The 27,433-nt window shown below is 46.3% G+C and overlaps 1 protein-coding gene across 1 annotated transcript in view; it reads left to right on the top strand.

The window, feature by feature from the left end:
- Positions 1–27,433, top strand: part of LOC309569900 (sialoadhesin-like) — a gene marked incomplete at both ends in the record, with an annotated part of 435,740 nt that overhangs the window by 47,118 nt on the left and 361,189 nt on the right. The window contains 2 exons of the mRNA XM_082275891.1: positions 15,612–15,875; positions 15,958–16,203. Of these exons, the coding sequence (XP_082132017.1) occupies positions 15,612–15,875; positions 15,958–16,203 (510 nt within the window). The remainder of the gene's footprint in view (positions 1–15,611; positions 15,876–15,957; positions 16,204–27,433) is intronic.

The raw sequence follows: 27,433 nt of genomic DNA, 5'->3' as shown, positions 1-27,433 counted from the left end.
AACTTCAACAAACTTTTAACCGTTATTCCCCATTGACTGTTTTCTTATCCTGTGGAGTCCAGCTATATACACCACCTCTATGCGCCATCCCTCCTTCTAGTTTTTTTTATAGGCGATGTTTTAAACACTTTTACAGGTTAGCAGTTTAGAGTTACAAAGGAGGTCTAGAGCTAGAATTATTGCTTTTGCTCTATTGTTCGCATCAATACCTCCCATGTGTGGTGCCAACACCATTAACACATGTGTGCGCGACTTACGTATGACTTCGCTTCTGCGGGCAAGGAAGGAGGGATGGGGGCGAATTCAATTTTTTTTTGTTTTCTTATTTGTTTTTATACTGTCCCTTTATTTATTTATTTTTATCACTTTTATTCCTATTACAGGGAATGTAAACATAATTGCAATAGAAAAAATGATGACAGGTCCTCTTTTTGGAATAATCTGGCATCAAAAAGACCTTAAATCTCTTCTTTACCTTTAAAAAAAAAAAATGATGTTATGTCGTCACTCAGGTCCTCCAAGGCCATGGAGGCGATCAAAGAGGATCTACTCTTTGATCGCCTATGGGAGCAGTGGAATTGTTTTTCTGGTGAACCAACGGAAACGGTAAGCCCGAGAAACACTGGCGAGTGGTGGAACGGGGGGACGTCCCCTCCCACTGCTTCTAAAAGCCTTCCAGTGGCTCGTGAGCGGCTAGGAATGCTTTCAAGAAAAAGCTGGCTGAAAAAAGAAAAACGATACAGTGGTTTTGGCTAATATCTTAAGCCATAATCCTGGTAAACCACCTGGAAACTGCAATGTAAATATATGTGTAGCACTGCCCCCTAGAGGGCTGCTGAGAATTACACTTCTTGGGTCCCCTGGGTTACCATTAGCAACTGACAGTAGATAAATTACATGAAAAGTTCTTGGCTCAGTCAATGATCAGTCCAGGGGATGTTGTTTTTGTGATTTTATTTAGAACTGGAATTGGAGAAGGGATGAGTGGGATACTCCAACTAGTAACTATGCACAATTCTGAAGACAACTGACTGTAGAATGCGGCAAGGCCACTGCTTCACCTTACCACTGAAGTGAAGATAAGTTTACTGTTCCCGCTTGAATACTCTCTTCAGGGTCAATAACTTGGCACCCCCTTTACACTTACTGCCTGTGTGCTGACACCCGTCCGCCGACTCTAGCCACTGGAGTGGTCCCCTTCTTGGGCAGACCCATTGGCAAGCTCCTCTGTACTCACAGACATTGTTTTTCCAGAGTTGCTCTGCCTTCACCTCCACCATCAGCTTCCACTGAACCTCTGGGTTCAGCCACACTTCCTGGTCCACTAGGCCAACTGCCTGTGACCAGCATCCACAGCAAACAGGAGGAGAGATAGCCATCACCCTCCTCCTGGAACCTGGCTTTCCGCTCAAAGACCCCCTGTCTCATGTGAGGCGCTCCTGGCTTTTATACCCTATCCCATGATGCACATCTAACTGTGCCAACCCACTGGGACAGGTACAAAAGCCTGTGCATCATTGGCCAGGTTTTCTCCACTGTCCAACGAGCCTCCTCATTGGATACAGTGGGGACACTCCCTCAGCCCCCATGATTCGCACATTGAGCACACTGAGCAGGCCTAACTAATGATCAGGCTCCCCTGATAAGCAGACAGAGCAACTATACTTTCCCTGCCTAGCACCTACCTACGTGGGTGCTACATATGCATTGTGGTTAGCAAGTGGTTAACTTTTGTCTTAGTAAAGGAGGTGAAAAGGAAAATTTATTTGAACAGCTATGCAGTTTTTTTTTTTTATAAATACACCCCTTAGTCTCTCTGGACCGGGGGTGTATCATAAAAACAGTGGACCCGTGTGCAAGATCAAAAGTAGGCACTAGGCATTGATAAAAACAAAAAAAAATGTGGCGCACATTAAAAGTGGGTATGATTTAAATTGCGCTAAATATTGGGTGTGGCTTAAAGGTATATGGTTAAATAGATAAATAAAATCTACTGAAGTGGCGCTATAATGCGCTGAAGTGCGCTAAACGAGGTCAATATAGCAATTAGTAAACACTGAATAACAAATAGTAATAATTCAGTGTAAATCAAAAGTTCAAATAAATGATATATTAAATCTTCAGTATATGGTGCAGTGGAATTGAAGACCAGAATAAGGATCGCCACAACCAACACCCTCCAACACACGCCTCTTACCAGATCAACAGGACCATAAATTATAATGGTCAAATAAGCTCGAACAGGCAGGTGGATATCACAGGTGACCAGAAGAAGGAGGCCACGCATCCGAAAAGCGTAGTCATAGCAACCAGATCATGGTGTCACATCAGGAGGTTCTTTCTCTCTGAAGCCTGCCTGCCTGTGCTCTCCGTGAGTCCTCCATTTGCATCATATGACGCTTGAGCGGCGCCGGCTGGTCCGGGCGCAGGAGTACCTGCTCACCTAGAGAAGGATATCATCATCTACGGAAGTCTCGGTCTGTAGGAGTTTGAGAGCGAGCGGAGTGCGAGCGGGAGTGTGGGACTCTCAGGAGAGAGTCGGTGACTTCCTGGTGATATATTGAACCAAATTGAACTGTGTGACATTCATTCTGCCTCATGCAGAATTTGGTAATGGTAAATAGGGAATGTACAGTGCGGGGTGTATGGTGTGGGATAGTACGTGCAGGAGAGGAGTGTATGGTGGTGGAGAGTAATTGAAGGAGCGGAGTGCAGAGTGTATGGCAGTGGGTAGTATGTGTAGGAGAGGGGTGTGGAGTGTACGGCAGTGGGTAGTATGAGCAGGAGAGGAGTGCAAAGTATATGGCGGTGGGTAGTATCTGTAAGGAGAAGAGTGCAGAGTGCATGGTGGTGGATAGTATGTGCAGGAGAGGAGTGCGGAGTGTATTGCGGTGGGTAGTTTGTGCAGTCTGAGGAGTGCAGAGTGTATGGCGGTGGGTGGTATGTGCAGGGAGAGGAGTGGGGAGTGTATGGCGAGGGGTAGCATGTGCAGGAGAGGAGTGCGGAGTGTATGGAGGTGGCGGCTAATGTTTCAATCACTATCTCAAAGATCAGGGGGGATAGAGGGCAACCCTGTCTTGTGACCTTAAGGATTGGGAAGGAGTCTGAGAAGTAACCCTCAAGCCGCACCTTCGCTTCAGGGTTGGAGTTTTGAGTCCCCATCACATTAAGAAAGCTTTCACCAAATCCCCCACGTTTAAGAATTGAAAACAGATAGGTCCAAGAGACAGAATCAAAAGCTTTCTGAAGGTCAAAAGAGAGGAGGAAAATCTCTTGGGAAGGACCGCCATCCCAGCTGGATCTCAACAGGGAAACAATGTTGAAAACTCGCCTGATCTGGTCAGGGCCTTGCCTACCTGGTATAAAACCTACTTGGTCCTTGTGAATGTAAATGCTAAAAAAAGAGGAGATGCGCCGGTCAGCTAAGACCTTTGTCAAAATATTTAGATCATTATTTATTAAGGAAATAGGGTGGTAATTAGCAACTAAGCTCAGATCCTTACCTGTTTTAGGGATTACCGAGATGAAAGCTGAATTTAATGATCTGTCTAGCTGGGTGCCCTTACCTAACGCATTGAAGAATCAATGCAATCTGGATAAGCTTTCCCCGATGATAGCTTTGTGGGCCGCCCACAAAGTGACCGGGGAGACATTTCCAATATTAGACATTTCCAATATCATTCAGGAGAAAGTATTCCTGAATCTCCAGAGCATTCATGGGGTCACTAAGGATAGAGGCGTCCAGTTTCCAGCCTCCACACCGTCTTGGTCCCGGGGGACGTTGGATTATCATGAACACAACGAGTGGTCTGACCAAACAGAGTCCCTGATGAAAGACTTTGTGACCAACAGGATGTGAGCTGCCAAGAGGAAGATATGGTCAATCCTAGCAAAAGAATGATGAGGACTGGAGTAGTGAGTTTAGTCCCTCATGGATGGGTTAATTTCCCTCCAGATGTCCACTAACCGTTGTTGGTAAATTTTTCTTGCAATCCAAAGGCTCTGTTTTGGATGGGCAAATGGGGTCCCTACCCAAAGGGCGAGATTTGTCTAATCCTGAATTGCAAGCTATAGTAGAGTCCTGGTGGCAGACAACTATTCCCTCAATCAGTGGGTTCAGGGTTCGGAACATACAGTTGGGCGTCCCTGGGTGGGCTCAAAGAGTTTGCATGTTCTAACAAACTTTTCCCCCATTCGCGGTGTTCTAATGCGAACCGAACCAGGGGGGTGTTCGGCTTATCCCTATGTCTCCACTCCAATATCACACTGCAAATGGCTGCTCCTGGAAGGAACCTTTTATAGTGTGGTGTGGGACTATGAGCAATGAGCCATGATTGGAGAAAGCCCCTATGATTGTGTCCAATCATGTCTCTGACAGTGCCATGTGCCCTGATTGGGCAAAACATTCATTGCTTCAGCCAATCAGGGCTTACAATGCACTGTGTTGACCGCCCTGACAATTCGGGTGTTCTCTGAACAGGCAAACAGCCAGTGTTCGGGCCAAACTTTTGCTCAGCTCAAACTTTTTTCCCAACACTACTGTTAATGTTGTCCCAGGTTTAAGTCCAGGCTCCTTCTGGGGAATTCCTCTGACTGGGATGGCTGTGTGTGCAGGGAGGACATGTTCTATCTAAAAGGTATGGAGGTGCCACTAGAAGGCCCTGGCTGTGTGTTGAATGTGAGAAAATATAGGAACCCAATAGGTTCTGAACCCACGCAAATCAATAACCAAAAAACGAATAAACTACAATAAAGAGCTGCGTGTTGTGAACTGCAAAAAACACCTATACCGTGAAAAGAAACAAAGAAACCGCGCTCTTACATAATAAAATTCATATCACCATAGTGAACAAACAATAGCGGATATACAAATAAATGAATACATCTTCATTTAAATAATAGAAAGTAATAACAATTGTGAAGTCCATATATAATCCCTCCTTAGTGAGTATAGGAAAGGTTCCTCCCCACCAGCTTGCAGATGCACTATACACTCACCAGACTTAGTTGACCCCTATTACAGGGAGTCAAATTGCGCATATGGGAAAATACAAGATGTCATACATGAGGTCGCAGGAATGATTTCAAACCGCTGCTGTCATCCATTCAATAATGTATATAAATACTGGTTTTGCCTGACCAAGTCTGGTGAGTGTGTAGTGCATCTGCATGCTGGTCGAGAGGAACCTTTCCTATACCCACTGAGGATGCTAGTCACGTGTAGGCTTATATATGGACTTCACAATTTTTATGTATTTTCTATAATTTAAATGAAGATGTATTTATTTATTTGTCTATTTACTTTTGTTTATTCACTATGGTGATATGTATTTTATGATGTAAGAGCACGGTTTCTTTGTTACATAGTTACATAGTTAGTGAGGCTGAAAAAAGACACAAGTCCATCCAGTTCAACCTATGATGTGTGTGTGTGTTTGCTAACCGTACATTGTATACCCCTGTATGTTGTACATTGTATACCCCTGTATGTTGTGGTCTTTAAGGTGTCCATCCAATAGTTTTTTGAAACTATCAATGCTCCCTGCTGATACGACTGCTTGTGGAAGAGAATTCCACATCCTTACTACTCTTACAGTGAAGAACCCCTTACGCACTTTAAGGTTAAACCGCCTTTCCTCAAGTTTTAGTGAGTGGCCACGTGTCTTATTGTATTCCCTTACTCTGAATAGTTTGTTCCTTATGCTAGGGTCGCCAGTACAGTATTTGTACATTGATATCATATCCCCCCTCAATCGTCTCTTCTCCAGAGAGAATAAGTTCAGTGCTTGTAGCTTTGTGTGTTGAATGTGCCATTAATTTTTTTTAAATTGCTATATGGGGTTGTCTCTTTGCTGTATATAAGTGGATATCGCTGCTTGACTGGACTGTTTCTTAGCTGGATTGGGCTATGTCTTTGCTGGACCGGGGCATCTATTTGCTGGATTTGCTAAATATATACAGTAGGTATGTCTCTCTCTGCTTGATTGGACTGTCTCTTTGCTGGATTTGGCCATCTCTTTGCTGAAAATTTGGGAATGTCTTTTTGTGGATTGGATCAACTCTTTGCAATAACTGCAAAGTACTGATGCAATCACTGACTTGGAATACACTTTTAAAAGTGAAGTTTAGGATTTTTTTTTTTTTTTCAGAATCATACTTACCTAGTTGGATGCAGAATTGGTCCCCTGCCGGCTCTTAGGGTGAGAACTAAGCAATCGCTAAACACTCAGTTCTCCCCACTGGTGCGAGCAGAGAGTGGTGACTCCACTCAGTGATGCCTTGGGCTGTGCAGGGGGTAGGAGCAGCTGGCTCAGGCTCTCAGCAGCCCGCTAAGAGGCTGAGCCAGGTGCTGGTCCAGGGATCTGGGTGGATCCTGACTTTAATGTTGGGATCTTTCCCCCATCTGGACCAAATCTGTGTTGTGGAACTGCACTCCTGTGATCTATAGGAGAACTACCGCCAAAAGAGCTTTGGCTGTACTTCTCCTTTAATTTTAATACATTAGGGAGTCAAAAGAGAGAAGTTCTGCCTGTCTGCATCCTCCCCCCTCCACTGCCACATTTGGCATTTTTTGAAGGGAGTGGGTACTTGGTCTTTGTCACGCCGATCTGATGGAAGTTCAGCCCCCCTTCTTCCCCTGTAGTCTTCTGGAGGTCCTAGAAGACTACAGGACCATTCACAAGGCGCAGCTGGGCTTGCATATGCACAGTAGAAAACCGGCTGTGAAATCACAAGGCTTCACTGCCCGTTTCCTTTACTTGAGATGCCAGTGTCTGCATCCAAAGCTGACTGAAGAATCAGCTTGGGTGAGGACATCGCTGGATCCCTGGACAGGTAAATATATATTATAAGTCAGCAGCTAGAGTATTTATAGCTGCTGACTTTTAATTTTTTTGGGAAAGCCTGGAGCTCATCTTTAAGTTGTAAGAGTATTAAAATAAAAGTGGGTGCACTGAAGGACTTGGTGGGATAGCCAGTGGGCAGATTTGATGGGAAGGTCAGTGGGTGGGCCCTGGAAAATGTTGGTGGTAAGGCCCGGGGGGGCCCAGGCCCAAAACTGTGTAAAGAGCCCCAAAATTTTTGATGGCTGCCCAGCTGATATGCCACTAATCTGAATTGTAAAGTGAATGTCTCCTTTCGAACAGAAATTCTCTCATTTCCAAGATTTCATTAGTGAACATTGTGCTATGTACAGTGGAGGAGAACAAGTATTTGATACACTGCCCATTTTGCAGGTTTTCCTACCTACTTGCAAAGCATGTAGAGGTCTGTAATTTGTATCATAGGTACTCTACAACTGTGACAGACGGAATCTAAAGCAAAAATCCAGAAAATCACATTGTATTATTTTTAAGTATTTAATTTGCATTTTATTGCATGACATAAATGTAACAGGACCGATGACCCACACTGTACTTGTGGACTTCCGTCAGTATGCGGCTTCCTTTCAGTCTGGACATAGATATTCCCTGCCGCCCTACATACAAAACTAGCCTGACACTTAGTTTGTGTGCTGAAATCTACCCTCTTTATTGAACATTCACACAGAATATATATACAGCATGGACAACCCCCCTCTGATCAAATTACCACACACAGGTCAGAGGTTGTCTGATTACATTATCCTAGGCAGATGAAATTGGATACAGAACTAGAATTAGCCTGAATTAATTATCTAGCCATCTGAACAGAAGCAATGCGAGTTCATAAACATTTCTAAGGAATAACAAACACGACCAGTAACAGATGACAATGATTTAATCACCCTGAGCCAATTAACTCTTAGACGGCCATCCTCGAATTAATGCAATACAATACACATTATCATAGTGTAAATACTGAGAACCCACCGTAAACAATAGGTAAGCAACTCAGCATAATTTACAATGCATGGAAGACAGGTGTTTGAGCTGATGACAGCATCTGTTACAAGTATGACCAACTGAAACAGTCCAAACCATTTATTTTTCTGTCACATAGTTTTTTTCACTCTCAGTGATGGTGCGTACCGTCACAATAAGTATTTGATACGTCAGAAAAGGAGAACTTAATATTTGGTACAGCAACCTTTGTTTGCAATTGCAGAGATCATACGTTTCCTGTAGTTCTTGACCAGGTCTGCACAGACTGCAGCAGGGATTTTGGCCCACTCCTCCATACAGAGCTTCTCCAGATCCTTCAGGTTTCGGTGCTGCCGCTGGGAAATACAGACTTTCAGCTCCCTCCAAATATTTTCTATTGGGTCCAGGTCTGGAGACTGCCCTGGCTGTGTGTTTCAGGTCGTTGTCATGCTGGAAAACCCAGTCACGACCCATCTTCAATGTTCTTAGTGAGGGAAGGAGGTTGTTGGCCAAGAATTTCCACCTCCATGCTTCATGGTTGGGATGGTGTTTTTGGGGTTGTACTCATCCTTCTTCTTCCTCCAAACACGGCGAGTGGAGTTCAGACCAAAAAGTTATATTTTTGTCTCATCAGACCACATGACCTTTTCCCATTCCTCCTCTGGATCATCCAGATGGTCATTGGCAAACTTTGGACAGGCCTGGACATGCGCTGGCTTGAGCAGGGGGATCTTGCGTGCACTTCAGGGTTTTAATCCATAGTTACATAGTTACATAGTTTGTGAGGTTGAAAAAAGACATTAGTCCATCCAGTTCAACCTATGATGTGTGTGTGTGTTTGCTGTTAACCGTACATTGTATACCCCTGTATGTTGTACATTGTATACCCCTGTACGTTGTACATTGTATACCCCTGTATGTTGTACATTGTATACCCCTGTACGTTGTACATTGTATACCCCTGTATGTTGTTCATTGTATAACCCTGTATGTTGTACATTGCATACCCCTGTATGTTGTGGTCTTTAAGGTGCCCATCTAATAGTTTTTTGAAACTATCGATGCTCCCTGCTGATACGACTGTTTGCGGAAGATAATTCCACATCCTTACTGCTCTTACAGTGAAGAACCCCCTATGCACTTTAACCGGTTGCCGACCGCCGCACGACTATATACTGCGGCGGTCAGCCCCGGCCAGGCAGAGTGACGTATCGGTACGTCACTCGCCTGTCACTGACTTGCGAGCCTATCGCGGGCGGGCGCGCGCCCGCCGAGGCGCGCGCCCGCCGCGGCTCGTTCACAGGCAAGTCAGTGCGTGTGACCGGCGGACTCGATGTCCGCCAGTCACACTGCGATCGCTCCTGTGAAGGGAGAAAGACAGAGCAGCTTGTGTAAACAAGCTGCCTGTCAGTTCTCCCTGTGTAAAAGTAAAGATCTGACCGTTCTACTATGTAGAACGGTTGATCTTTGCTTTTACACCAATAGGAATGTCCCTACACAGTAGAAAGCACGCCCCTAGGACACACTTAACCCCTCCCTGTCCAATAAAGTTAACCCCTTCCCTGCCAGTGTCATTTTTGCAGTAACAGTGCATATGTATAGCACTGATTACTGCAGTAATGTCACTGGTAACCCCAAAAGTGTCAAAAATGTCAGTCAAGGGTCCGATCTGTCCGCCGCAATGTCGCAGTACCGAAAAAAAAATCGCAGATCGCCGCCATTACGCGTTAAAAAAAAAAACACCAAAAATGACAAAAATCTTTCTCTTTGTTAGTAAACGCGATAACTTTTGCGCAAACCAATCAAAATACGCTTTTTGCGATTTTTTTTACCAAACATAGGTAGCATAAAACAAATTGGCCGAAAAATGTTAAAAAATTTTGATTTTTACTTTTTTTTTGGGGGAATTTCATATAAAAAAATGTGAAAAATATTGTTATTTTTGCAAAATTTACGCTCTTTTTTTGTTTATAGCGCGTGATCAAAAAATCGCACAGGTGATCAAATACCACCAAAAGAAAGCTCTGTTTGTGGGAAAAAAAGGACGTCAAATTCGTTTAGGTACAGCGTCGCACGACCGCGCAATTGTCCGTTAAAGTCACGCAGTAAAAAATCGCAAAAAAACCCCTGGTCCTTTAGCAGCCAAATCCTCCGGGGCTTAAGTGGTTAAGGTTAAACCGCCTTTCCTCTAGTTTTAGTGAGTGGCCACGTGTCTTATTGTATTCCCTTTCTCTGAATAGTTTGTTCCTTATGCTAGGGTCGCCAGTACAGTATTTGTACATTGATATCATATCCCCCCTCAATCGTCTCTTCTCCAGAGAGAATACATTCATTGCTTGTAGTCTTTCCTCATAGCTGATGTCCTCCATTCCCCTAATTATTTTTGTTGCCCTTCTCTGGACTCTCTCCAGTTCCAGCACATCCTTCCTGAGGACCGGTGCCCAGAACTGGACAGCATACTCCAGATGTGGCCGGACCAGAGTCTTGTAGAGAGAGATAATAATCTCTTTAGTTCTGGAGTGAATCCCCTTTTATATACATCCCAGTATTCTGTTGGCTTTGCTTGCAGCAGCTTGGCATTGCATGCCACTGCCAAGCTTGTTGTCTACCAGTACCCCCAGGTCCTTTTCCATCCTAGATTCACCCAGAGGTTCCCCCCCTAGTGAGTAGCTTGCTTTCTGGTTTCTGGCACCCAGGTGCATTTCTTTATTTTTCAACATTAAACCTCATCTGCCATGTAGTTGCCCACCCCATTATTTTGTTCAGGTCCGCTTGTAAGGTTTCCAAATCCTGCATAGAAGATATTGGCATGCTTAGATTAGTATCATCCGCAAATACTGAGATTGTACTAGATATCCCCTCCTCTAGATCATTTATGAATAAATTAAACAGGATTGGCCCCAGGACAGAACCTTGGGGGACCCCACTTTCCACACCCGCCCAATCCGAGTACTCCCCATTAATCCCCACCCTTTGCACTCTCTCCTGGAGCCAGTTCTCTATCCAGGTACTCACCTTATGGTCCATACCTACCTTCCTTAGTTTGTACAGTAAGCGTTTGGGGGAAACGGTGTCAATGGCCTTTGCAAAGTCCAGATACACCACATCCACAGGCTTACCTTTATCTAGGTGGCAGCTCACTTCATCATAGAAGGTTAATAGATTGGTTTGGCAAGAACGATTTTTCATGAATCCATGCTGATTACTACTAATAATACCATTTTCATTACTAAAGTCTTGTATGTGGTCCCTTAACATCCCCTCCAAAATCTTGCAGACTACTGATGTTAGGCTGACTGGCCTATAGTTACCCGGGATATATTTCGGCCGTTTTTTAAATATTGGTAACACGTTGGCTTTTTTCCAATCAGCTGGCACCATACCCGTCGGTAAACTATCCTTAAAGATCAAGAATAATGGTCTGGTGCAAGCCATCCGGTCCGGGTGATTTATTTATGTTAAGTTTCTCTAGTTTAGTTCTAAGTCTATCTTCTGATACTTCCTGAGGTGTGTTATTTAGTTTGGCCTTACAAGCTGGGTTAGTGTAGCCCCCCAGTTCTTTTGTGAAGACTGAAGAGAAGAAATTATTTAACACTTCCGCCTTTTCTCTGTCCTGTGTGGCCAAATCTCCTTTGTCTTCTTTTATGGGGCCAATGTGTTCTGGCCTCGCTTTCTTACTGTTTATATACTTAAAGAATTTCTTGGGGTTCTTTTTACTCTCTTCCGCTATATGTCTCTCGTGTTCTATTTTAGCCGCCTTGATTTTGTCTTTACATTTCTTATTACACTCTTTGTAATACTTGAATGCTGCCAATGACCCCTCAGCCTTGTATTTTTTAAAGGCCTTTTCTTTAGCACTAATATGCATTTTTATGTTGGAGTTTAGCCACCCAGGGTTTAGTTTTGCTCTTTTAAATTTATTACCCTTTGGAATGCACTGGTCAATCCCTTTGTTAAGTATGCTTTTGAAGCACTCCCATTTTTCCTCCGTGTTCTTTGTTCCCAGGGTTCTATCCCATTTGATATTTTCTAACAGAGAGCGCAGTTTTGGGAAATTGGCTCTTTTGAAATTCAGTGTTCTTATATTATCCCTATGTTTCCTATTACTATGATTAATACTGAAACTAATTGACCTATGGTCACTGTTTCCTAAGTTGCCCCGTATTTCTATATTTGTGAGCAGGTCTGTATTGTTGGTAATCAGTAGGTCAAGTACCACATTGTTTCTTGTCGGTGCGTTCACCATCTGACCCATGAAGTTGTCCTGCAAAACATTTAGGAACTGCCGAGCCTTGGCTGAATGCGCAGTTCCTTCTGCCCAGTCTATATCTGGATAATTAAAGTCCCCCATTATAATGACATTTCCCATCCTTGCTGCCAATCCTATATGTAAAAGGAGGTCTGCCTCCCCCTCCTCCCTCTGGTTGGGGGGCCTATAGCATACGCCCAATATTACCTTTGCCACAGTGCCTTCCCTTTGAAGTTCTACCCATAGGGATTCTGCCTCGTCCATAGCTTCATTATTAATATCATCCCTCATATTTATCTGTACACTGTTCTTAATATACAGACATACCCCTCCCTCTTTTTGACCTTCTCTATCTCTGCGATAAAGGGAATACCCCTGAATGGTCACCATCCAGTCATGAGAGCTGTCGAACCACGTCTCTGTTATCCCCACAAAATCTAAGTCCTCCTCAAACATCAGCAGCTCCAGCTCTCCCATCTTGTTGGCCAGGCTTCTGACATTGGTATACAAACCTCGTAATTTTGACCGGTTGCATATATCCTCATTTGATGTTTTTAGGCTGCTCTTGTGATTTTTCCCCATACCCACCTTGGGTTTAGGAGCTCTAAACACCATACCGCTAATGTCCCCATTTGTGCCCTCTGAATCTTGCTCTCCACTGGCTAATTCTACATCTGTACCCTCCCCCCATCGCCTAGTTTAAAAGCCCCTCTAACTTTACGGCCATCCTCTCACCCAGTACAGCTGCACCCTCCCCATTTAGGTGCAATCCGTCCCTACCAAAGAGCCGGTGGCCGACTGAGAAGTCGGCCCAGTTCTCCAGGAACCCGAAACCCTCCTTACTACACCAGCTCCTCAGCCTCTTGTTAACTTCCCTAATCTCCTGCTGCCTCTCTGGTGTGGCTCGAGGTACAGGTAGTATTTCTGAAAATACTACCTTGGAGGTCCTACTCCTCAACTTAGCGCCTAAGTCCCTGAAATCGTTTAGGACTCTCCATCTTCCTCTGCCTATGTCATTGGTACCCACGTGTACCATGACAGCTGGGTCTTCCCCAGCCCCACCCAGTAATCTGTCCACCCCATCCGTGATTTGCCGAACCCGAGCGCCCGGTAAACAACAGACTGTTCGGCGCCCACGGTCTTTGTGACAGATTGCACTGTCTGTCCTTCTAATGATTGAGTCCCCTACCACCAACACCTGTGTTTCCTTTCCCTTTCTCCCGGCCTCACTGGAGGAGTTCTTCCCCTGGCAGCTAGGGGCATCGCTCTGCTCCAGCAATGCTGGTCCCTGACTGGTTTCCCCAACATCACGCAACGGGGCGTATTTATTGGGGTGCTCCAGCCCAGGACCGGCCTCCTTGCCTTGTTCCCTTCTACCCCTCCTAACTGTCACCCATCTACTCTGCTCTAATGCCTGCACCTCCAATACTCCGCCCACCTCTGTGCAGGCCCCTGCCTGCGCCTGACGGGTACGATCCCAGCTCTCCTTCGGTATGGACATTCGTCTCAGTGTTGCCAGCTGCTTCCCTAAATTCAGGACCTGAGCTTCCAGGGAAGCAACGTGCTTACATTTTGTGCATTTGTATTCACCCTCGATCGCATGATCGAGGAACGCATACATATCACAAGATGTACACCGAGTCGCATCTCCACACCCGCCGGGCATTGTACCTACTAATCTAATCTAATGGGGATTCAGTAATTTAAGTCTGTCCTGTGTGGCTGTTTTCTAGCTTCCTAACTCTACTTTCTCTACTCTACCCTCTGGTACTCCGCTACACTCACTGACACTCACAGTCGCACAACACTCACAGTCGCACAACACTCACAGTCGCACAGCCCGGTCAGTCGCACAACACTCAAAGTCGCACAACACTCACAGTCGCACAGCCCGGTCAGTCGCACAGCCCGGTCAGTCGCACAACACTCACAGTCGCACAGCCCGGTCAGTCGCACAGCCCGGTCAGTCGCACAACACTCACAGTCGCACAGCCCGGTCAGTCGCCCAGCCCAGTCAGTCGCACAGCATGGTCAGTCGCCCAGCCCGGTCAGTCACACAGCCCGGTCAGTCACACAGCACGGTCAGTCGCAGAGCGCAGTCAGTCGCAGAGCACAGTCGCAGAGCACAGTCACAGAGCAGTTAGTCACAGAGCACAGTCAGTCGCAGTCGCAAAGCACAGTCAGTCACCTACAGTCCCTAGCTATTCCCCTCTGGTTCCCCCCCACCAGCTGCCAAACAGCTGATCGGTCACCTACTCACGTGCTGCTGTTCTGGGTCACCAGCTCACTCCCAGATCTTCGGCCTCCCCTGACCTGTCTCTGCCGCTATGGCCGCTGTTCGGTGGCTTTACACTGGTGGTCCCAGGTGGTCACAGGCTTCCCCCAGGAGGTCTCTGTTATATTCTCCGTGTTGTGAGAGACACAGGACTCTGGTCTGGAACAACAGATGTTTATTCATTACTCACTGTATACTACAACAGGCATTACAGGACAGCTCTGTATATCAATGCATTTCTACATGTCTCTAAGATGGCCACTTTGCCCCTTGACCCTTGTCATCACTCCTGGGTGGAGCCAGCCTTAAAGAAACAGTACATGTAAAACCCTTCAGGTATAACAGTCTCCCACACGTCTCCCCCCGCAGCTCCTTCTCCTCACTCACACACACACTCACAGCGCTGCACACGCTGCACACACACACAGCTTACGGTTTCCGGTCTCTCCTTCTCACAGCGCCTCTGCCTCCTTCTCACAGCGCCTCCCTGCACGTCCGGCTCACAGCGCCTCCAACGTCCATGACGGCGTAGTGTGTTACTAATGGTTTTCTATGAGACTATGGTCCTAGCTCTCTTCAGGTCATTGACCAGGTCCTGCCAAGTAGTTCTGGGCTGATCCCTCACCTTCCTCATGATCATTGATACCCCACGAGGTGAGATCTGGCATGGAGCCCCAGACCGAGGGAGATTGACTGTCATCTTGAACTTCTTCCATTTTCTAATAATTGTGCCAACAGTCGTTGCCTTCTCACCAAGCTGTTTGCCTATTGTCCTGTAGCCCATCCCAGCCTTGTGCAGGTCTACAATTTTATCCCTGATGTCTTTACACAGCTCTCTGGTCCTGGCCATTGTGGAGAGGTTGGAGTATGTTTGATTGAGTGTGTGGACAGGTGTCTTTTATACAGGTAACGAGTTCAAACAGGTGCAGTTAATACCGGTAATGAGTCAAGAACAGGAGGGCTTCTTAAAGAAAAAATAACAGGTCTGTGAGAGCCGGACTTCTTACTGGTTGGTAGGTGATCAAATACTTATGTCATGCAATAAAATGCGAATTAATTATTTAAAAATCATACCATGTGATTTTCTAGGTTTTTGTTAAAGATTCCGTCTCTCACAGTTGAAGAGTACTTATGATAAAGATTACAGACCTCTACATTCTTTGTAAGCAGGAAACCCTGCAAAATCAGCAGTGTATCAAATACTTGTTCTCCCCACTGTATGTGTGATCTCCTCTCTCTTCTATAGGAGGTGCCATCAGACTGGTGGTGACAGTCACACCCAATCGGGGGCATGTACTACATGGTGACTCTGTGATTCTAACATGTAATATGCCATCTACTGCCCCAGAGGTGCCCTGGACCTATCACTGGTACAAAGACAACCAACCAATACCAGGAGATCAACAAACCTTTCATATAAAATCTTCATCAGAGGAGGACAGTGGAGAATACCAGTGCCGGATCAGTGCCAGTGATATCAGTGATCCCGTCACTTTAAATGTTACAAACTGTGAGTCATCTCCTCATATATATAATTCCCTTATATGTTGTCTGTAAATACATTGTATATAAATAACTTTTTGTTTTCTCAGGTGATCATATTCTGCAGAGACCCCCATCTGCCATTTATGAAAGAGACCCCCTCACTCTGAGATGCCATCATATAAAAGATTTTCATGGATTTCAACCAAGATTCTACAAGGATAATAAAGAGATAAAATCACAATCCCGAGGCTCTGGGCTCCGTATTCATAAGAGACATGTATTCCCAGATTTGTGTATAATACATGGATTCCGTAGTTTCATGAGACATCGGAACCCTCCATTCTTCAGGAATGGTAAGTTTCTATAACATTGGACTTCCTGGAGATGGTACAGGGATCTGGGGATGGATGGATGTAGTGGGAAGAGCTCAGTACGGGGATCTGTGTGATCATTGGATGGATGTTTAACAGGATGAGTAATGAGCTGACTAATCAGAAAGGGTAACTATAGTTTGATGTTTACTAAAAAGCATAATATTAGAATATATAATGCAAACAGGGTCAGGATGGCATTGATACATTGCAAAATATTGCAAAAACAGATAATGAAAGCTGAAAAAACATTGACTCTTCACTAGGGTTAAGCGGACACCTAGATGTCCGTGTTCGACGGGTTCGGCCGAACTTTAAAAAAAAGTCCGGGTCCGTGTCCCGGACTTTTACCGAACTTTTCCCGGACACCGAACCCCATTGAAGTCAATGGGGACCCGAACTTTAAGGCACTAAAATGGCTCTAAAACACCAAAGGAAAGGGCTAGAGTGCTGCAAATGGCAGCAAAACGTAATTAAGAGCATGGCAAGTGCTCTGCAAACAAATGTGGATAGGGAAATAACTTAAAACAACAAAAAAAAACAGAAAAATAAAACAATGTTCTTCTTCATCTCTGAAGGACGAGGCCCATATGGAGTAGGAGGGAGGTTGAGGTGGTGGTGGATGTGGCGGTGACATAGGCGTGCGCACAGGGTGTGCTGGGTGTGCCTGGGCACACCCTAATCACCTAGGGCACATAGCATTGCCAGTGAGGAGATGGGAAAGATCTCCCTGGGACCTGCTCTGCTCTATTTCTCCTTGCCTACAGGTACATGGCCCCGATACATTACTCTCCCTGCTGGCAAACACATGCATGTGTATTTCAACTTTGGGGTGCACACCTTAATGCAATAGGCTGCGCACACCTATGGGCGGTGTAGGTGGAAGCGGCGGTGGAGGAGGACCAGGGCCGGATTAACAGCATCATGGGCTTGGTGCTGAGGATTTTGAAGGGCCTTAAGGGCCGTGCCTTGCCATGCACCCAGAGGAGGAAGGGTGCAGCCATGCATGCCTAATTCAACATGGGATGCTGTCTCTGAAGCCCATAAACACATCCATGCATCGCCAACTGTCCCTCCTTGTCCGGCCTTCACGCTGTGTGGGGAGGTTCTGAGGGTGCTGCCTGGGGAAGCGAGCATAGAAGCCAGACTTCTGTGTTTACAAGTGACAGAAGAGCGGTAACAGTGAATATGGCCAACCCGGGGCCTATATAAAAGGTAGGGGCCTGGAGCTGCAGCTCCAATAGCCCCTACATTAATCTGGCCCTGAGGAGGAGGACGAGGTAGCCAACACTGCTTCTTTTCAAAAATTTTAAATGAGGGTACACCCCAAAAGAGTGAGAAAGAGCAAAAATGGAACAATGGGTGGGTAAGGTCGGTATCCATTGCTATTCTGCATAAGGTACGGAAAAGTCCCGTGGGATCCATGCCTGGTTCATTTTAATGAACGTGAGCTTGTCCACATTGTCTCTGGACAGGCGGCTGCGCTTGTCTGTTATAACGCCCCCAGCCGTGCTAAATACCCGTTCAGATAATACACTGGCTGCAGGGCACGCCAGCACCTCCAAGGCGTAAAGGGCAAGCTCAGGCCATGTGCCCAATTTGGAGACCCAGAAGTTGAAGGGGGCAGACCCGTCATTCACTACATGTAGGCGTGTGCACACATACTGCTCCACCATGTTGGTAAAATGCTGCCTCCTGCTAAGACGTTCCATCTGAGCTGCTGGTGCTGCTGTTTGTTGTGGCGTGCTGACAAAGCTTTTCCACATTTCGGCCATGCTAACCCTGCCTTCTGAGGTGCTGGCGGTGCCCTGGTTGCGTTGGCGACCTCCTCCTCCTCCTCCTCTGCCTTGTGCTTCCACTGTGGCCCCGCTGTCAGATGGGAATGCCAGCAGCATGGCGTCTACCAGCGTGCGCTTGTACTCGCGCATCTTGCGATCGCGCTCCAGTGAGTGAATTAAGGACGGTACGTTGTCCTTGTAACGGGGATCCAGCAGCGTGGCCACCCAGTAATCAGCACAAGTTAGAATGTGGGCAACTCGGCGGTCGTTGTGGAGACACTGCAGCATGTAATCGCTCATGTGTGCCAGGCTGCCCAGAGGCGACGAAAGGCTGTCCTCTGTGGGAGGTGTATCGTCCGTGTCCTCTGTATCCCCCCAGCCACGCACCAGTGATGGCCATGAGCTGGCCTGGGTGCCACCCTGCTGTGAACATGGTTCCATCTCCTCCTCCAGCTCCTCCTCCTCCTCATCCTCCTCATCCTCCAGAACTGTGCCCCTGCTGGACAATTGTGTCCCTGGCGTTTGTGTGTGCAGGAACCCACCCTCGGAGCCCCTTGCGAATGACTGCCCTGAAAGCCTTTGAAATGTTACCTCTTCATCCTCCTCCTCCTCCTCCTCATCCTGTGCCACATCCTCTTCCATCATCGCCCAAATTGTTTTTTCAAGGAGGCATAGAAGTGGGATAGTTAAGCTGAGAATGGCGTCATTGCCACTGGCCATGTTGGTGGAGTACCCAAAACAGCGCAACAAGGCACAATATATGCAAATGTCAAATATGCAAACTATGCCGCAATTTAATGTTTTTTACACCAAAAGGGTGTGTATTGAATAGCGGAATAGGATAAAAAACTGTGTATCTCACACGTACAAACACAGACTAGGCCCGATTAAATTTTTTCCTACCCTAAAGGGAGGATGAGGAAGAGGAGTATGGAACATGCAGCACCCTCAAATCTTCAGAAGTATGAGATGAACCCCAAAAACTTGGAAAGGTGGATCTCTCTCACACGTACCAACACAGACTATCCCCCAATTTAACTGATCCCCAAAGGTTTTTGATTAAATAGCGGAATAGAAAATATGATCCAAAAAAAGTGTATGTATATCACACGTACACAACCACACTAGGCCCCAATTACTATTGTTTGTACCCCTAAAAGGCTAGATGAGGAGTAGGGGGGGTATGGAACAGGCAGCACCCTCAAACCTTCAGAAGTATGAGATGAACCCCAACAACTTGGAAAGGTGGATCTCTCTCACACGTACCAACACAGACTATCCCCCAATTTAACTGATCCCCAAAGGTTTTTGATTAAATAGCGGAATAGAAAATATGATCCAAAAAAAGTGTATGTATATCACACGTACACAACCACACTAGGCCCCAATTACTATTGTTTGTACCCCTAAAAGGCTAGATGAGGAGTAGGGGGGGTATGGAACAGGCAGCACCCTCAAACCTTCAGAAGTATGAGATGAACCCCAACAACTTGGAAAGGTGGATCTCTCTCACACGTACCAACACAGACTATCCCCCAATTTAACTGATCCCCAAAGGTTTTTGATTAAATAGCGGAATAGAAAATATGATCCAAAAAAAGTGTATGTATATCACACGTACACAACCACACTAGGCCCCAATTACTATTGTTTGTACCCCTAAAAGGCTAGATGAGGAGTAGGGGGGGTATGGAACAGGCAGCACCCTCAAACCTTCAGAAGTATGAGATGAACCCCAACAACTTGGAAAGGTGGATCTCTCTCACACGTACCAACACAGACTATCCCCCAATTTAACTGATCCCCAAAGGTTTTTGATTAAATAGCGGAATAGAAAATATGATCCAAAAAAAGTGTATGTATATCACACGTACACAACCACACTAGGCCCCAATTACTATTGTTTGTACCCCTAAAAGGCTAGATGAGGAGTAGGGGGAGTATGGAACAGGCAGCACCCTCAAATCTTCAGAAGTATGAGATTGTGTTCACTGTACCCCACAAAGATTGAGTTCACTGCACCCCACAATGATTGTGTTCACTGCACCCCACAAAGATTGTGTTCACTGCACCTCACAAAGATTGTGTTCACTGTACCCCCCAAAGATTGTGTTCACTGCACCCCACAAAGATTCTGTTCACTGTACCCCACAAAGATTGTGTTCACTGCACCCTAAAAGGATGTTGTTCAGTGCACCCCACAAAGATTGTGTTCACTGCACCCTAAAAGGATGTTGTTCACTGCACCCCAAAAAGATTGTGTTCACTGTACCCCCCCAAAGATTGTGTTCACTGCACCCCACAAAGATTGTGTTCACTGCACCCCAAAAAGATTGTGTTCACTGTACCCCCCAAAGATTGTGTTCACTGCACCCCAAAAAGATTGTGTTCACTGTACCCCCCAAAGATTGTGTTCACTGCACCCCACAAAGATTCTGTTCACTGTACCCCACAAAGATTGTGTTCACTGCACCCCAAAAAGATTGTGTTCACTGTACCCCCCCAAAGATTGTGTTCACTGCACCCCACAAAGATTCTGTTCACTGCACCCCACAAAGGATTTTGTTCACTGCACCCCAAAAAGATTGTGTTCACTGCACCCCAAAAAGGATTTTGATCACTGCACCCCAAAAAGGATGTTGTTCACTGCACCCCAAAAATGATTTTGTTCACTCCACCCCAAAAAGATTGTGTTCACTGCACCCCACAAAGATTGTGTTCACTGCACCCCAAAAAGATTGTGTTCACTGTACCCCCCAAAGATTGTGTTCACTGCACCCCACAAAGATTCTGTTCACTGTACCCCACAAAGATTGTGTTCACTGCACCCCAAAAAAGATTGTGTTCACTGCACCCCAAAAAGGATGTTGTTCACTGCACCCCAAAAAGGATGTTGTTCACTCCACCCCAAAAAGATTGTGTTCACTGCACCCCACAAAGATTCTGTTCACTGCACCCCAAAAAGATTGTGTTCACTGCACCCCAAAAATGATTTTGTTCACTGCACCCCAAAAAGGATTTTGTTCACTGCACCCCAAAAAGGATGTTGTTCACTCCACCCCAAAAAGATTGTGTTCACTGCACCCCAAAAAGATTGTGTTCACTGCACCCCACAAAGGATTTTGTTCACTGCACCCCAAAAAGATTGTGTTCACTGCACCCCAAAAAGGATGTTGTTCACTGCACCCCAAAAAGGATTTTGTTCACTGCACCCCAAAAAGATTGTGTTCACTGCACCCCACAAAGGATTTTGTTCACTGCACCCCACAAAGATTGTGTTCACTGCACACCAAAAAGGATTGTGTTCACTGCACCCCAAAAAGATTTTGTTCACTGCACCCCAAAAAGATTGTGTTCACTGCAGCCCAAAAAGATTGTGTTCACTGCAGCCCAAAAAGATTGTGTTCACTGCAGCCCAAAAAGATTGTGTTCACTGCAGCTCACACACAGAAAAATGGATGTGGATCACTGACACCTGCCTATCTCCAATCCCACACCACACAGCAATATCGATTGTAGTTTGTAGAACACAGTTTCCCTAAAATTCAGCAGACTCTGTCCCTAACAGGATTGAGAAGAGATCGTAGATCAGGATTGAGTGCAGATTCACCCCACCCCCCACACAGCAATATCGATTGTAGTTTGTAGAAGACACTGACCCTATAATTCAGCAGACTCTATCCCTAAAATGCCTACAACTCGCCCTGCCTAAACACTCCGACCTGTCCCTCAATTCTATCCGGACACAAATGGTTTTTTCCTGCCTATCTTTCCCTAATCAGCAGCCAGCACATTGATGTGTGCTCTGTCCCTTAGCTAAGCAGCAGAATGACGCTGCTGCGGCGGCTGCCTCGAACTTATAAAGACTTGGTCACATGCTTCAGACGGCCAATCACAGCTACTAAGACATTTGCAGGCATGGCTGGGATGGCTTAAGGCACACCAGTTAAACGATTGTTGATTGGCTGTTGAAAGCCCGCCATGAAAAGAGCGCCAAAGCATGCAAAACCCGGAAATAAAACGACCGAACACGGATTTTTACCCGAACATACAGTAAAGTGTCCGTGTCCGTGTTCGGGTAAAAAAAATCCAATTATTCGGTACGAACACGAATAATACAGTCCGTGTTCGCTCAACACTACTCTTCACATGTCTCTGTGGCTCAATCAGGCTAACATGTGACTGCATAGAATAGTTTCTATAAGACTCTATAACAACACAGTCATGCTGGGAATCATTGCTTCAGTAAAACAGCATATAACATGACCTGCTACTTGGTGTTTTCCCTCTCAGTGAAGTTTAGGGTAGCTCTGGTAACACAGGAGAACAGCTAAATGGATCTAAGGACCCAGATGGGCCAATCTACTGGGACTGGAGCACTCTGGTAGCACTTGGAGAGGTGCTCCCCACATTAGCTGGGTCTTCTGTAGGATCTGCCTTTTTTTAGTGCAGCAGCCTGATGGGCAGTTCTGATAGTGGAGTGCCTTTCTGTTATGAACCATAAACCAGGCGGAGACAGAAAATGTAGTTAAAAACACACAGCAACAGCAAAAATGACAATTGTTCAGGAACGTAGTTAAAAACATAAGCCAGGGTTTGAAAGTTAGAATGGGTAATCAGATGAGCCAGGATCAAGGAACCAGAAGTCAGCGTTGTTAGGAGCCAAAAATCAAGAGCATGAATCAGAAGAGAAGTCAGTCAGACCATGTCATACACAGGAACATAACAGAGACACACTGGAGATGTTGACTAAGCAAGGGCAAAGAGGGAATGAGCAAAGCTGTTTAAATAGTCAAAGGGCGCTGGCTGTAGGCTGGATTTAAGAGGCAGGTAATGATAACCATGTGAGTTACTGTGGAAACAATAAATGGCTGGTAATTACCTGCCAGCTGAGCATTCTCTGTGCACTGAAAGAAAAAGCTGCTAGTAAATAACAGGAGCCCAGCCCTGACAGTACCATCTCCTCAATGACCCCTCCCCCTCAGGGGGTCACCAGGCTTGAGGAGGAAACATCTATGGAATGCATGGAGGAGGGCAGGGGCATGTACGTCCAAGGATGAGACCCAAAGCGTTCCTCCAGAGCGTAACCCTTGCATTGAACAAGGTATTGTATGTGTCCACGAAACCTACAGGAGTCAATGATAGATTGTATCTTTTATTCCTCATGGTTGTCAACCTGAACCGGGCAAGGGTGTGGTGCTGAGGTGGTATAGCGGTTGCACACCAAAGGTTTTTAATATGAAAACATGGAATACGCTGGAAATACTCATGTTGGAAGGAAAATCGAATGCGTAGGCCACTGGGTTAATCCTATGGAGTATACGAAAGGCCCAATATACCGAGGTGCCCGGTCGGAGTCAGAGGTTACAAGAAGACAGCCAGACCCTCTCCCCAATTTGGTATGAGGACTAGTGATGAGCCGAACACCCCCCAGTTTGGTTCGCACCAGAACACCGCGAACAGAGGAAAAGTTTGTTCGAACAAACGAACCCCATTGAAGTTTATGGGACTCAAACCTCATTTTGAAGGCTTAAATGCAAGTTATTGACCCAAAAAAGTGTATGGGGGTCCGGGTACTGACCTGGGGAACACGTAGCAATGAAAAAAAGTTTTTAAAAACAATCGTTTTTAAAGGAGCAGTGATTTACTGGTTTTAATGAGGCTTAAAGTGAAACTATAAAAATGAAAAATTCCTTCAAACATTGTGCCTGGGGGGTCCCCTGAATGTGCCTGTAAAGTAGCGCATCTCTACAATGTATGGCGCCTGCTGCAGCTATACTGACATTTCTAAAGCAAAAAATGTCATATACAAATATACATACAAATTTCAAATCGCATGTACTTGTCATACGGGTGCAGAACAATTGAGCCTTGGCTGTTGGTGGTGCCTGAATACCATAACTCCTCGCAGTTACTCTTGCTGAGTGCAGAAACGGGCCCTGCTGCTAAAAAGTCCATACAAAATTTGAAATCGCATGTACTTGCCATACAGGTGCAGAAATATTGGGCTTTTGGTGTTGGTGGTGCCTGAACACCATAACCCCTCACAGTTACTCTGGCTGGGCACAGGAATGGGACTGGTAAGAATTCCATACAAATTTGAAATCGCATTTACTTGTCAGTTGTCATAGAGGTGCATAAAAATTGGGCCTGGGGTGTTGGTGGAGCCTGAATACCGCAACCCCTCGCAGTTACTCTTGCTGGGCGCAGAAACGGGCTCTGCTGGTAAAAATGCCATACCAATTTGAAATTGGCAAAGATCAAGTGTTGTATGTGCTCTTATCAGTGATCTAGTGGGGCGCTGTGCTGTCATCTGACCTGGCCAAGGTTGGTTGGTGGCTATGCAAACTGGCTGGAGTGATGGGGACCTGGAAGGTTTGTATTGGCAGGAACTGAAACTGAAATTGGGCCTTGGTTGCTGGTGGTCTCTGAACACCGCAACCCCTCGCAGTTACTCTTGCTGGGCGCAGGAATGGGACCTGCTGGTAAGAATTCCATACAAATTTAAAATTGCATGTAATTGTCATACAGGTGCCAAAAATTAGGCCTTTGCTTTTGCTGGTGCCTGAACACCGTAACCAAGCACTCACAGTTACTCTTGCTGATCGCATTGACAGGACCTACTGGTAAGAATTCCATAGAAATTTGAAATCACATGTACTTGTCATACAGGTTCCAAAAATTGGGCCTTTGCTGTTGCTGGTGCCTGAACACCGTAACCAAGCCCTCACAGTTACTCTTGCTGATTGCAGGGACAGGCCCTACTGGTAAGAATTCCATAGAGATTTGAAATCGCATGTATATGTCATACCGGTACCAAAAATTGGACCTTTGCTGTTGCTGGTGCCTGAACAACGTAATCCATCCCTCACAGTTACTCTTGCTGATCGCAGGGACAGGCCCTACTGGTAAGAATTACATACAAATTTGAAATTGCATGTACTTGTCATACAGGTGCCAAAAATTGGGCCTTTGCTGTTGCTGGTGCCTGGACACCCTAACCAAGCCCTCACAGTTACTCTTGCTGATCGCAGGGACAGGCCTTACTTGTAAGAATTCCATAGAGATTTGAATTTGCATGTACTTGTCATACCGGTGCCAAAAATTGGACCTTTGCTGTTGCTGGTGCCTGAACACCGTAATCAAGCCCTCACAGTTACTCTTGCTGATCGCAGGGACAGGCACTACTGGTAAGAATTACATACAAATTTGAAATCGCATGTACTTGTCACACAGGTGCCAAAAATTGTGCCTTTGCTGTTGCTGGTGCCTGAACACCTGTCCTGCTGCAGAGTTCGTACAGGTAGTCCTTAACTGCATGTTCCTGCTGGAGCAGCCTATCAAACATATACAAGGTTGAGTTCCATAGCGTTGGGCAGTCACAATAAAGACTTCTGACGGGCAGGTTGCGTCGCCACTGAATGTCAGCAAGGCGAGCCATGGCTGTGTAAGATCTTCTGAAATGGCCCGAGATTTTCCTGGCCTGCCGCAAGACGTCCTGGACCCCAGGGTATTTGACAATGAATCACTGCATGACCAAGTTTAGGACGTGTGCCATGCATGGCATGTGTGTAATTTTGCCCTGTTTCAGCACGCTCAGCAGATTGACACGGTTGTCGCACACCACTTTACCAACTGTCAAATTGAGCGGTGTTAGCCACTGATCTGCCTGTGAACGCAAAGCTGAAAGGAGTGCAGGACCAGTGTGGCTCTTGGCTTCCAAGCACAACAGACGCAGAACAGCATGGCAACGTCTCACCTGGCATGTGGAATAGGTTCTGGGGATCTTGGGAGGCGCAGCGGAAGAGACGGTAGCAGCGGAAAAGGAGGAGTCAGCCGAGGATGAGAGGGAGGATGGAGTAGCAGGAGGAGAAGAAGAGGCAGGCCTGCATGCAATCCGTAGCAGTGAAACCAAATCTACACAGGTGCCACGGGTTACATGCTTGACAGCCGTCAGAAGGTTCACCGAGTGGGCAGTAAAAGTTATATACCTTCCCTGCCCGTCTTTGCTAGACCACGTGTCTGTGGTCAGATGTATCTTGGCACCGACACTGTGTGCCAGAGATACATTCACTTGCCGCTGAACATGGCCATATAGCTCTGGGATGCCCTTCTGCGAGAAATATTTCCTTCCAGGGACCTTCCATTGGCCACAAATTTTCAAAAGGCCTCTGAGTCCACCAGTTTATATGGCAGTAGTTGGTGGGCTATCAGTTCCGACAAACCAGCGGTCAACCGTTGGGCAAGAGGGTTATCCGGCGTCATCATTTTTTTACGCTCCAACATTTGGGCCACGGAAGCCTGCCTTTTTCCAGAAAAACTTGAGGACGGCATGATGGAAGGTGAAGTGAAGGACAATTGTGAAGAGAGAGGAGAAGGAGAAGAGGCTGGACGGTGAGAGCCTGTGGCTTTGTGGGTTCTGACGGCGTTGCTCCCACTGGGTTTGGTGATGGGAGTCCAGGTGCATTCTTAAGGCGGTCGTCCCCAGGTGAGTGTTGGGCTTATCGCAACCTATGCGTTGACTGCAAAGGCTGCAGATGGCAACACTATTGTCAGCAGCGGACAGGTTAAAAAAAGCCCACACTGCGGAGCCATGTGTCGGCTTCCGGGGAGCGCCAGATGTGACCGTACATGGTTGATGGCTCGCTCCTGATACATTAGCAGTCTGCTTTGTCCCTCCTGTGCAATGTAAGTTCGGCCTGCATCTCCTCCCTATCTGCTGGTCCATCTCTTCCTCTGAACTCCCCTCCTCTTCCTCTCTTGTGGGCACCCACGTGACGTCCATAGACACATCATCATCAACGTCACCTTCCCCACCACTAACATTTGAGATCTCGGAGTAGGCAGCAACAGCGGGGACCAACCTCCTTGAGCTAATCTGGGTACTGTCATCAGACTGCTGAGTGGCGGCTGTTGCTACCTCCTCTTCCTTATCTGATGCCGACAATGGCTGCTCATCGTAAATGTCTTGTGATGGATCGGAAAATAATTCCTGTGACTCAAGCGGAGGGTATATGGTGGTGGTGGTGTCTTTGGGGGTGCACACAGCAGAGAGTGAAGAGGGTGCAGACAGAGAGGATGAGGAGGGTGCAGAAGAGGAAGGCTGAGTGAGCCACTCAACCAAGTCTGGTGCGTCCTTTGAGGTAATCAAACGCACCTTCTGCAACTTCCCACTTTGGCTCCGGCCTGGTGCTCCTGCCCTACCCCTACCACCCCTGCTGAAGGGCCTGCCTCTTCCTCTGCCTGTAATTTTTTAGATGACCCTTTGACAAAAGTCTCTGGAGAAGCGTACTATATGTGGAAGAAGGTATATAACACCTGCTTCAATCTGTCGTTTTGGGGGGCCACTGGTCTATCACACCAGTTATGAAAAATATTTTCTAGAAACTTTTGTCACTGTGTTTAGCAGAGTTAACGCAGCGAAAGAGGCACAA

This window comes from Pelophylax lessonae (genome assembly GCF_965119305.1).
Source record: "Pelophylax lessonae genome assembly, chromosome: 13".
Taxonomy (NCBI): Eukaryota; Metazoa; Chordata; class Amphibia; order Anura; family Ranidae; genus Pelophylax; species Pelophylax lessonae.
The sequence above is the reverse complement of the archived record's forward strand: the minus strand, read 5'-3'. Positions and strand labels throughout refer to the sequence as shown.